This window comes from Apodemus sylvaticus, chromosome 5 (assembly GCF_947179515.1).
Source record: "Apodemus sylvaticus chromosome 5, mApoSyl1.1, whole genome shotgun sequence".
Classification (NCBI taxonomy): domain Eukaryota; kingdom Metazoa; phylum Chordata; class Mammalia; order Rodentia; family Muridae; genus Apodemus; species Apodemus sylvaticus.
The window spans coordinates 102,537,361-102,550,522 of record NC_067476.1 but is presented as its reverse complement, the minus strand read 5'-3'; the positions used below and the strand labels follow the sequence as shown (position 1 = coordinate 102,550,522).

The 13,162-nt window shown below is 36.7% G+C and overlaps 1 protein-coding gene across 8 annotated transcripts in view; it reads right to left on the bottom strand.

Annotated features, from left to right (window-relative positions):
* Nucleotides 1–13,162, bottom strand: part of Mga (MAX dimerization protein MGA) — an 81,220-nt gene that overhangs the window by 4,243 nt on the left and 63,815 nt on the right. For 7 of the 8 annotated variants that reach the window (XM_052183293.1, XM_052183291.1, XM_052183290.1 and 4 more), the window contains exons 18-23: nucleotides 11,419–11,546; nucleotides 9,645–9,696; nucleotides 4,647–4,853; nucleotides 2,381–2,492; nucleotides 1,877–2,110; nucleotides 826–1,002 (exon numbers count right to left, since the gene is read on the bottom strand). In XM_052183293.1, the coding sequence (XP_052039253.1) occupies nucleotides 826–1,002; nucleotides 1,877–2,110; nucleotides 2,381–2,492; nucleotides 4,647–4,853; nucleotides 9,645–9,696; nucleotides 11,419–11,546 (910 nt within the window). The remainder of the gene's footprint in view (nucleotides 1–825; nucleotides 1,003–1,876; nucleotides 2,111–2,380; nucleotides 2,493–4,646; nucleotides 4,854–9,644; nucleotides 9,697–11,418; nucleotides 11,547–13,162) is intronic. The other variant, XM_052183295.1, reaches the window with a different exon arrangement.

Below are 13,162 nucleotides of genomic sequence, written 5' to 3'. Positions count from 1 at the left end.
GGAGAGCAGAGAGCAAGACTGAACCCAGGTACTTGCCTATGCTAAGTAAATACATGTCCTAGGTTTGGACAGAATCAGAATCTTCATATAAAGTCCAGGGCACCAACTCACAAAAATCTTGTCTTGTGTTTCCTACGTGCTGGGATTATGGGCTCAGGCCACCATCAAAAAACAAAACAAAACAAAACAAAACAAAAACAAAAACAGCTTGCTAAACTAATTTTTGTCCTGAGGCAGAAACACATCACCCAACTAACTGATAGTTAGAAGGGAAAATGGAACTGTAGGACCAGCACTGTTAAGACCAAACAAAAATGACAACAAACAAAAAAGGTTGCAATGTCGTCGTTAACAACAACAACAACAAAACACATGAGACTACCCCTCCCCTCCCTTAACAGAGATTCGGATGCCTAGAACTCAAACCACCAAAATAATATTTTAGCAAAAAGGAAGGGTTCTCAAAACAATGCACTGGGACTGGAACATGGGAGTGCCCCCATTCCAAGTATAACCCAAAACAATGATCAACACCAAGAACTTAAATATTGACCCTTCTACATCAGTATTTCACTTGGATACCATTTTAATGCTTCCCCTGCTTAGAAATTTCACTAGACTTCACGAAACAGTTTCCAATTCCAGGTAAGCCACCAATCAAACCAAGCTAGGAAGACCAATTCTTAACAAAGCAAATGCCATAAAACAGCTTTAGGAAACTACAGATTTAAAGGCTTCCTATATCAAATTTAAAGACTTCCTCTATCGATGGACCATTTCTTAACCATAGTATATAACTGAGAATCATAGAATACCACCACATACCTGATTGAGCCACAGTACTGCTTGCAACTTGAGGTTTCAGACCACCTTCTAAGAGAGCAGGAGAAACTGCTACCACCGGTCCTGAGAATAAGGGGCCTTTTAGGGTAAGTAACTGCCCTTGTGGAGTCATCACCAGGTTGGCAGAGGAGTGTGGAGTGTCAGAAGGCGAAGCATTTTCTGTAAAGAAAATGAAAAATTAGTAAAACAAATGTCCAATTAATGTTAGTGTACTCAAGAGAGAGGCTGACTTGAAAGGTAGAATTAAGTTTACATGAGGGCACACACAAGTCTATTCACAGGCTTCCTATCCTATATGCTCTTAACAAAGTCCTTCAAGTTTCTAGACCATAGTTTCTTTCCATTTGTGAATTCGGGTCATTTATTTTATTTTGTAATGTTAAAACTAATTCTTGTTTTAGAATCCACCTGAACTGATATAAGTCAGATTTTTCTGGTCCATACACTAAGAGCTGTCTGAAGAATAAAAAAGAACATACAAGTCACCAAGTAATATTAAATCAGTGTAGCTACTTCCAAGCCAGTTTGCTTTGTTCCTTAATTAAGACAATGAAAAGTGGACTAGTTTAAAGAAATTAAACTTTTTAAAATAAACAAAAGCCTCACTGAGTTACCTAGATCGACCTCAATTCTGAACCTTAAAGCAATTTGCCTGTCTTAGCCTCCCAAGCAACTTAGACTATAGATACACACCACCATGTCCACTGTAAGTTAAAAAACAAAAAAATAACAAAAATATCTTAAAAGTTCCAATTTACTTCTCAATACATAATAAATTCAAGAAAATGAAGAATTCACATATAGTAGCAATTATGTACTTACTAAAAACATGTTACAAGTAGATTGCTATCAGAACTAGGGTATATACAATAGAATACTAAGCTCTTAGGAATTATTTATTATGTAAAGCCAAAAGTTGAAAGGTACTATTTAAAGTTATTTTTCTTAAGAATCACCCCTAATTCATTTAATTAGAACTACAACCTATATTGATGTTTATCTACATTAAGAAAAGCAAAAATACCCTTCCTACCTGTAGCCTGGTCTCTTTTTCTGGAAAGAATCAAAGGTTTCCCCCTTCTGTTACTCATGAGCATCTGTCCGAGATCTACAGACAATGAAGAAGATCCCTCCAGCTGTGTGCCAATTCTAGGAGACATACCAAATTCATCTGATCCCATCTTCTTTTTTCGTTTTTGTGCCTCTAGTGCTTGTTGTTTTGCATAAATATACTCTAGTTTCTTCAGGACCACTTCTTCTGTCTTCCCTGCAGGTAAACAGGGAGTAAAGCATCACTCTCTGCATGATACCACATAACAATGAAAATAGTTAGCTGTTATCTAGTTGATAACTATATTCCCCAAAACTGAGAGGCAAGGGTGATTATTACAATTCAGAAAATATGATGTGCTCAAAGTTAACCCTGGTGTAAGCCTGAGATGCCGCTCCTTAACCTCAACAGCCTCTGAAAGGCTCGGAGTCCTTGCTAATGCTGTCACTGTGCTCTTTCTTTCCCAGAAACTTTTACATAGCTTACCTGAAAGAGACGATACCTTCCGTATTAAAATACTTCGTTTTCGACTCAGGAGATTTTTCTGCCCTATCAATTTATCTGCCTGGTCTGTTAGTCCTTGAATTTCACTGAATGCCTAGAATAAAAACAGTAATGTCAATGGACCATTCACCTGTACTCCAAAAAGTACAGGGGGCCTACACAAATGAACGTATTTTAAGGTAGTATTTTAGAGAACATTATAAAACAACTGATCATGTTTCAGAAATTGAATAATATATTGAGCCACTGATTCTGGTGCTGGGAATAGAACTTCAGGGCCTTGTTCATGCTAGGCAAGTATTCTATCTCTGAGCTATATCCTCAACCCAACAGTATTTTTAAAATTGTTTTGTAGCTTATATTTTTAGGTAATGTAAAGAATGATTATTACCAATGATCATCACTGAATGCTAAACAGGTTTTTCACTACTAAAAAGAAAAATAGAAAATACATATTTCTGCTTAGATTTTAATCAAATTTAAAAATGTTTACAAAATCTGTTACAATTCAACAGAGAAATATCAATACTAGATGTATACTTCCCCAACTTCTACTTAAAAGTAATGAAATGTTACCTTTGATGGCCTATGTGCAGAGTTAAAACTTCTACTAAGTTGAGTAGTTTATTTTCTTTTTAAATGTCTGCATTAAGTATTAAGAAGTGTGCTATGGGACTAGAGAGATGGCTCAGCAGTTAGGAGCACTGACTATTCTTCCAGAGGTCCTGAGTTCAGTTCCTAGCAACCACACAGTGGCTCACAAACATCAGTAATGGGATCCGATGTTCTCTTCTGGTGTGTTTGAGGACAGAGATAGTATACTCACATACATAAAATAAATAAAATCTTTAAAAATTGTAAAAGTATGCTAAGGATTATGGATATAGTTATTTGGTGGTAGAGTGCTTTCCTGACATGCATGAAACCCTGGGTTCCATTTCTACTGGAAAAAAAAATGTATGTGCTAAATTATTTTTATGCTATGCATTTTACACTATGATAAACTGTTGTAAATACTTTGAGGAATAATATAAAGGGACTTGGACACAGACTTAGTCCAAGTTTTCCTCCTCAGCACTACCTTTCTTTTAACCTGATCTCATTGCCCTGGAGCTTACCAAGCAGGCTAAGCTGGCTGACCAGTGAGGCTCCAGATCTACCTAGCCAAAGCTGGAATTAAAAGCATGTGCCACCATGTCAACTTTCTTTTTTCTTTTTCTTTTTTCTTGGTGGTTTTGTTCTTCTATTTCTGTGTGTATCTATCACGTATGTGGCTGTGCTGTTAAGAGAACGGAACAGAAGAGGCTGTGGCCTCCTTGGAGTTACAGGGGTTGTGAGTACAAGGGTACTAGGAATGGACCTGGATCCTCTCGTAGAATACCAAATGCTTATAACCACTGAGCTGTCTTTCTAGCCCTACCCGGCATTTTTTTTTTTAAATGTAGATTCTGGTGTTATGAAATTCATTTTTTCATGCTTGCAAAGTAAGCACTGTCAACTGAGTTATCTTCCCAGCTCTCAGCTTCTAACTTAAGAACTTAAATGTTTGGGGCTATGGAAATGGCTCACTGGGTAACAACAGCAGCACTAACCTTACAGGCACGAGAATCTGAGTTTGAATCCCCAGCACTCATGTAAAAAGCCAAGTACAATTGCCCAAACCTATAACCCTAGCATTGGAATAAGAAAGACAGATCCCAAGAGATCGATGGCCATCCAGCCTAGCCATAAAGGCAAGCTGCTAGTTTCATGAGAGACCCTGTCTCAAAGTAATAAAAAAGAAAACGCCCAACATCCTCCTCTGATCCCTGCATACACACTCATGGGAACATGTAGTCATAGGCTCACGTGCTTACTTGCATACCACCACCACCAAGACACACACACACACACATACACACACACTCTTCCCTGTTCTTAACAATCAACATAAAGTAACTCTGACTTAATGATTTCCCCCCCCCCCCCTGCAGTATGTATTGCTCACTCACTAGTCCTGCCTGTGATATAGCATCACTCTATAGCTCAGGCTGACCTTGAATTCATGGCAATCTTCCTCTTCAGCCTCTCAAGTGCTGGCATAACAGGTATAAGCTGCCATGACTAGCCACTAACTTCACTCAACTGTTAAATACAAGTAACTCTGCTTCCATTTCCCTCATATAACAATGAATTTCCTTTCTTACAGTATCTTTAAATTTCTCTTAATTGAACTTATGTTTGTATATGTGATTTCCACAATACTTACCCGATTAAGAATGAGACTTTTGGAAACTTTGGAAGAATGAAGTAATCCTAATGTAATCTTCAATTTTTCAAAAAGCTCCCTCATTTCACCACGCCGCCGCCGCTCATTGGCAGTGTGTGTCCGCCGGTAATATGCAAAAGCTTCTGTTTCTTTGTGTGGTTTATCACTCCAGCAATCATCTTTCAATTTTGAAGAAATTAATGAAACCTGTCCAAAAAGAGTGTTTCCTCAGCACCTTCCTCTATCCCAAACGATACTGTTCTAAATCAGATACACTTTGTCTGGCCTTTTATAAAGTTTTCTCAATTCTTCACCTTTCCAATCTATCTTTCCTTATTTCACCAATATCAACAGTATGAATTCTAATATATACTATATAATCATATTACTTTCCAGCTCAAGTTTTGGTGATTCTCAAATGAGAGAGCATCTGGAGGTATAGGAAGGAAAGATCTGGAATAACTTTTTAAATCCAATTAATCCTTAATTTTCAGGACATGACGACGACGACGACGACAACAACAACAACACCCCACAATCTTTTGTTTTTCTTTTAAAAAAAGTTTTTTTTTAAACTTTCAATCTTTACATATATTACATTCCAATTAGTTTCCCCTGCTCCCAACCTCTCCCTCATACCTCCTTCTTCTCTACATCTACTCTTCCTCAGTTTCCCTTAAAAAAAAAAAAAAAAAAAAAAAAAAGCAGGCTTCCCAAGGATATCAACTAAAGAAGTTATAAAGTCTGGGCACAAACCATTTTAACAAGGCTGGACAAGACAACCCAGTAGGAGAAAAGGGTCCTAAGAGTAGGCAAACGAGTCGGACACACTCTCCACTCCCATTGTTAAGAGAAGTCCCACAAGAACACCAAGCTACGCAACCAAATGCAATATATGTACAGATGACCTAGCTCAGACCCAAACAGGATTAATGACTGTTCCTTCAGTCTCTGTGAGCCCCTAAGAACCATGATCAGTTGAAAAATCATAATCTTGATTAGTAGAAAAAAAATATAAAAAAAACCTTTTTTTTTTTTTTGAGTCAGGATTTCTCTGTTTTACAGCCCTGGCTATCCTAGAACTCACTTTGTATACCAGGCTGGCCTATAACTCACAGAGATCCACCTGCCTCTACCTCCTGAGTACTGGGATTAAAGGTGTGCACCACCACTGGTGTCAGAAATAAAACTATTTTTTTTAAAGATTTATTTATTATTATATGTAAGTACACTGTAGTTATCCTCAGATGGACCGGAAGAGGGTGTCAGATCTCTTTACAGATGGCTGTGAGCCACCATGTGGTTGCTGGGACTTGAACACGGGACCTTTGGAAGAGCAGTCAGTGCTCTTAACCGCTGAGCCATCTCTCCAGCCCGAAATAAAACTATTTTAAGACTAGAGAAATAGCTCAGTGGACAGAGGGTTGCTGTACATGCATGAGGACCTGAGTCTTCAGCATCCATAGCAAAGCTGAGCAGAAGTATGCCTGCATTGGAAAATATCAACAGGCAGAGTTGGGGGCTTACAGGCCAGCCAGCCAGTCAAGCTCCAATAGTGAATTTCCTGTTCAGTGAGAGAGCCTATCTCAAATGACATTTGATATCCATCCATAGCCCCAAAATCTGGCAAGCACAAACCCCTGACAACAATCCCCCAAAACATATAAAATTTTAATGTGGGTAAGACCTTTCACATTTGGGGAAAAGATCAACTGCCACTCTCTTGTAAATAACCTTTCTCTCCAACCCTGTTATTTGTGCAGGTGGTGGTGAGGGCAAGCATGACACACTGCACATGTGCAAGTCAGAGAAAAACTTTTGGGAGTCAGCTCTCTCCTTCTACCACATGAATTTTAGGGTGAAACACAGATTATCAAGTTTAAAGCTAAGCCATCTCACCAGCTCCTTTAGCCAGGAAGGTTTGGAAATACAGAATAACATATATTTTGGCAAACAGTTGTTAATGATCAGAGGCCAAAATTAATGTTACAAGTGAATGACATTGAAATAGAAGGTTTGGTGGATACAGGAGCTGATGGACCTATCATTTCACAAAAATCTTGTGTTGAGATGCCCTTTCCTTACATTGTATGAAGGTGTGTCCCTGCTGATTGCTGTACCAGGCAGAGAGCTAAGTGCTGGCAAGATTTTGGTACTGTCATTTCTATGGATCATCTACTAGCCCATGGAATTCCCCTGCATTTATTGTAAGAAAGAAATTGGGGAAATGGAGAATGTTAACACATCTGACAGTTGTGAAAGAAACTGATAAAATAGTATAATAGGAAATATGTTAGGAGCCTCAAAATTTGATTAAAAAACAAAAAACAAAAACTCCACTATGTTAACAATATAGGTTTCAAGAAAAAAAAATTTCTATCACCTGGCAACAAGCCAAGGAAATTATAAAAAAGTGTTCTACTTGTTCTTTGTATAAACAAACTCCTCCATTACCTTCTGCTAGTAACTCTAAACGCAACAGATATGTATCATTGTATAGAATTTTGAAAACTAAAGTTTATACACCTTACCACTGATACAGACTCAGGGATTCAATGGGCAACTGCTTTTAGTTTTGAAAAAGTTGATTCTGTAATTATATATTTACTGGAAGTAATGACTATTATGGGGATACCTGTACAAATTAAGATTGACAATGCTCCCGAATATGTCTCAAGTAAGATGAAGGAATTCTTTGCAGATAATATAAAGCACATGAAAGTATAAGACAAGCAACTGGAGAAAGATCTAATTGCACCTTAAAGGAAATGCTTATAAAACAAAAAGGAAGAATAAAGACCCCCTGGGATAGGCTAAATAGTGCTCCATTAACTTTAAATTTTCTAAGCATTAATGAGAAAGGAACAACAGCAGCTAAGAGATAATGAATTATAGAAAAAAAAAAAAGCCTGTTGAATTAAATCAGCCTAAATACTATAAGGATATATTAACATCAGAAATGAAGTCAACGAAATGTTTTGTGTTGAAGATGCAGATTTGTTTATATTTCTACAGGAAATGAAAAGCTTTGGATACCATCAAAACTAATGAAGCTCAGAGGTGAGCAGGGGAGGTTTTCTGAAAGCCTTCTCCACTGACTTAAAAAGAGCAAAGAAGGGAGCCTAACCAGCTACTGCCTTCCCCTGCCAGCCAGAGAAGACTGGACAAGAAACATTCAGCACCTAACCACTGAGAAACCTATGAGCAAAACTTTGGTCTCTTGCAATGCAGAGCCATCCACGGTGCAGAGTAACAGGCCTTATGAGCAGGCCTTTAAGACAGACTATACCGAATACTACATCCTATATGCCCATGTCAGGTTCACAGAGTTCGGGATAGAAATTATGAGAATTCAGCGAGGCACTCCAGAATACAAGATGCTAGAAGAGAAGACAGTCCAGGAGTATAAAAGGTGCAGGAAGTCATACGCAAGTTAAAGGAAAAAGAATCATTGGTGCTTTCTCAGTTGTGGATGTGTTGAGATATCAATAGAAAGACATCAGACACCTGAGAACCCTGGGAAAGACATTGGGAAAAGTACATAAACACACACACACACACACACACACACACACACACACACACACACACACACCAGTAGCATGGTGCAGCTGCTTCACACCAGGGCAGCTTCAAAACTGTATAATTAATAGCTAAACAAATGGGGAGAAATGTATTATGACTTATCTATGTACCTGGTCGCCCTTAAATGGATCCCCAGTTGCTAGTCAACTGGCCCTTTAAGAATTCTTAGCTGTTTGATACTTCAGTGTTGATTGCTTTGGATTTCTGGGAATAGGAAAGGATATAAAATAGCCAGCTGATCCTGAGATGGAGGGGTGGGGATAGGGTGAGGTTAGGGTTAGCAGATTGAAAGCAAAGGCAGTTAGTGGCAGAAGACATTGTTAGAAGACAATCGAGGCAGGAAAAGCTGAGTTGAAGAGACAGGCTAGAAAAGTTGTTATAGTTTGGAGCTGCTAGTATTGGGAAAACTGGGAGAAGGGATTGTTTAAGCAAACTGCTAGGGAACTGAGGGTGGAATGGTTGGGAGAAATTTAAAGAGGCTGGGAGGACTGGCAGGGAGTTAAGAGAACTAAAATAGTCTTCTTACATGTGTGTCTTTTGTGTAGGCTTGTGTACCCAAGTATAGGTGCCAGCAGAGGCCAGAATTATCAGATCCCAATGGAACTGGAGTTACAGGTGATTGTAAGCCTGTCATGGCCAGTACATGCTATTAACTACTGAGGCAACTCTCCAGCCCTAAAATAAAATAAGTTTCCTAAAAAGATGTTACTGACATGTATAGAGGTATAAACATATGCAGATCTTTTAATAAATTGAAAATATACCTATCACCTCCAGCAGAATCCTCAGAAATGCTGTGTTATTTGTGTGTGGCTTCTTTTGATTCTTAATAATATAAACTTATTTATGCTGTTGCCAATGATCTAGACTGACTTCTTGAGATCACAAGAGGATTCTGCTCACTTTACTTGTGTGTATCTCAGCACTATATCTAAATACAATTTAACTCTTGTTTTTCTGCTGATCCTTGAGCAACATGAATATAACAACTTGTCTATTTCCTTTATAAAATAATTATCAATTCTTCCTTCTTGCTCAGTTTTGAAAATTTGACTAAATCTTCCATATTTTACTTTTGGGTTATAGTATCTTAATTTTTAAGTTTACCACTATTATTTTATCTCATACATATATATTGCTTTCAAATAAACAAATCTATCTTCATAAACTCTATTTTTAACTCCTCCAAATTCTGTCCTCCAAGGACTAAAATTAAGAAAAATCAAAACACACACACACACACACACACACACACACACACACACACACACACACACAGTATATTTGTAGAGGGCAAGTAAAATGACCTAAAAAAAAGTCATTAATAAATTAATGAATAGATCTTATTTTTTTAATCATAAAACAAATGTCACCAATTTTATTAAATAATTCCATTAGATACATTCTAAATACCTTTTGACTCTTTTCAGAAGCTTTTTCATCTGCAGAGATATGGCTATGACACCTAGATTTAAAAAAAGAAGTAGTTTTAATGTTTTACTGAAATTCAATGTCAGGTCTATTTCATTTCACAAGTTATGAAACTACACCATCCCAAACTTCCTAAATTATTAGTTTCTTTTCTCCAAGGTGTACTAGATGGCCACAATTTATTAAATAGTACATTTTACCTATAGTGTTCAAATTTTAACTAAAATTAAAGATTGATTCACTCATTCATTGGTAGGACCTCATTGTGAAACCATGGCTATTCTCAACTTGCTATGTAGATCACAGTGGCCTCAAGCTCAGATCTATCTGTTTCTGCCTTTAAACTTAATTTCTGTTCTTTTAGAGTTTGTGGTTTGTATATAGTGGTTATTCTTAGCTCTTTTATTATCCCAACCTAATAACATGGTATATCTACTTACTGAATTTTTCAATGTCTCTCAATATAAATTTCAAGCTTTGAAGTTTGTTAGCTATAATATATGAGAAAAGTATAAATAGCTGTAATCATTTCAAAAGTATCAATCACTAAGTAGCCCTGGTTGGCCTGGAACTAGTTAATAATCCTCTTGCCTTAACCTGTCCAGTCCTGGGATTACAATTACGAGCCACCAGGGCAGCCCCAAACCAATTTTAGATATGAGAATTTTTAGACACATCAAAATTCACTGCATGAATCACAATGTCAGAATAGTATATGTACTCAGTGACTTCTTTTTAAGCATTTATAGCCTATATTATTCCCAAAATTTCTGTCACTGGCTATTTTTAAAAGAAAGTTATTTTTAAAATTACATTTTTCTTTGTTGCCGTTTAGGAACTTGGGTTTAAAATACAGGACTTTCCATCTGTCTGCAATACTACTGAAATTAATAAATATAATTTTTAAGGGATTTAAACTCTCTCACCTTAATAGATAACTGAAGGAGCCTGTTAACAGCTCTGGAGTGAAGATAAGTAATTTAGGAAACTGTCTCAGGAATCAAGACAAAAGAAGTTGCCATCTTTCTTCTTGTCTCTCTCACATGCCAATTCCTAATCCCTACAGAGCTTCCTAACACAGAAGTAAGACAACACACCAAAGCACACACCTGTGTCTTATCAGTGCAATAGAAAGAATTTCATACTTGTACTTCACCTACAGCTAGTACAATAATTACATTTATAATCTTAATGCTTTTTAACTGAAATATAAAGGAACCAACTTTTGTTGAATAGTCAGATCTTATTAGCTATTATGGACAATATTTATATTATTTCATCTTATACTCCAAATGGGGAGCATTCTGGTTCAAAGAAATTATAAACTTGTCCAAGATTACTTAAACTATCAAAACTAGCATTTCATTTTACTTATTATTTTAGACAGGATCTCACTATACAGCTCTAGTTGGCCTAGAACTCACTATATAGACCAGTCTGGCCTCAAACTCAAAGAAACTGCCTGTTTCTACCTCTGCCTCCCAGGTACTATAGCCAAAACTAGTATTTTAACACAAGAGTACTAGTCTCTAAAAGCGTTTTACTTGTATTTATATACTACTTGTTAGCAAAGGCCAAAGCAAATAAATTCCTCATTTCAAAGCCTCATCTATACTACCTAGGAGAAAAGAAAAACAGGAAACAAATCAACAATCCCTAAAGAAATAATGGAATTGGGTCTGTTACCTAGAGCTTTTAAACAAAGTGTTTGGTCTTATTTCTGTTTCTGAACAACCCAAAGGTAAATATGACTTACTGCTGTTTGAAGCACTGTGTGTGAGTTGCTGTAGTCTTCTTGTAGGTAAAGTTAATTTCCTCTGAGAGCTCTTCTATTGTCTCAACATCCACCTGCTCATCATCCTCAATATAGTCTACATAGTTATTCTGAAATAGATCATTAGGACAGTAAATAATGTGTTGGGAGAAGCATATACCTAAACTTTTCAATCACATGCTCCCTTATTAAACCAACTAGTTTCAAATAGTGATCTACCCTGAGTACTAATATTGCTAAGTTTGTTAATCACACAAAGAAATTAAATCAGAAAATCAACATGATTAGAGTTAATATCAATAACTACATTAAGTCATGGATGTATATTAAAGAGGTACAATTAGCCTTAGGCTGGACAAAGTTTCTATAGGCAGGCTATTTTTGATGCTTTGATGTTATTTCTAGAGGAAAACATTCAGGTATGATGCTTTAAGGCTTTTAAAAAAAAAATCTTGATCATATATGCTGAGGCCCTGGGTTCAATGTCAACCCTGCAAAAAATTCTGTTTTAACAGAACTTAATAACTATTATCTGATCAAATGCCCATAAATCAATACACATTAATATAAGGCAGACATGGAAATGGGATACAACTCCACAGAATAAAAGCTTTTGAAGAATTTCAGTTTTCAAAAGTAATCAAGTGTAGTTCCTTACAATACCATAAACAGAAGCAACTGAGTAAACATGCAGCACTGATCCTAGAAATTCACTGAATACATTTACAAAGTTGCTTGTGTGATGTGGGATTTCCAAGTCCACCTTATAAGTAGCGTTCATTATGCTACTTGTACATATATATATATATATGCGCATTGTACTTTCGAGGCATAATTTAACAAGAGGTATCCCAATCACCTAACTAAAACTCTCATGTTTATAATTTTAGATAAAAAGACCCCAAATTAAAGGCTCCATAAGGCTTAAATACAAGCTATCATTTATGGTTCCCACTTCAAGCATAATTTAAGCGATATACATTAAATTTAGACAAAGTACAGCTGGAGAGATGGCTCAGTGGTTAATAGTGCCCACTGCTCATCCAAAGATCCTGAGTTCAAATCCCAGCAACCACATCATGGCTCACAACTATCTGTAATGAGATCTGATGCCCTCTTCTGGGGTGTCTGAAGACAGTTACAGAGAGCGAGCAGGCCTGGAGCTAGAAGAAAAAAGTGTCTGAAGACAGCTACAGTGTACTTACATATAATAGATAAATCTTTAAAAAAAATTTTTAGACAAAGTATATAATTAACCCTAAGAAAGAAAAATGAATAGACTCTAAAGTTACTAATGTAGGTTTGATTTATAATACCTGAACTGAAAAGTGTATGTATGCCTACTTCACAGATGTATGACATGGGGTATGTTATGTATTCCAGGACAGCTCAAGCCTCCTGCAATTCTCTTGCCTCTACCTCCCTCCTCATTATAGGCCTGTGTCCTACACCCATCTATTGTATGATCTTAACTGCAGACTCTGTAAATTGTACCCAATAATCTCAAGAGAAGACAAATGGTTATTCACAAATTTCCTCCTATAATTCAAATACAAGTCTAGCAATAAGTGTAAAGATAATTTTGGCATGGAACATGCATGCAAACATGATACAGAATTTATATTTTAGAGACCATTCACATAACGTTTTGTATTTTTTTTTAGAAGTCAAGATCAGTATATTCAAGCAAGAGCCCTTGTAAGATTAAGGCATTCCATAGGCTCTG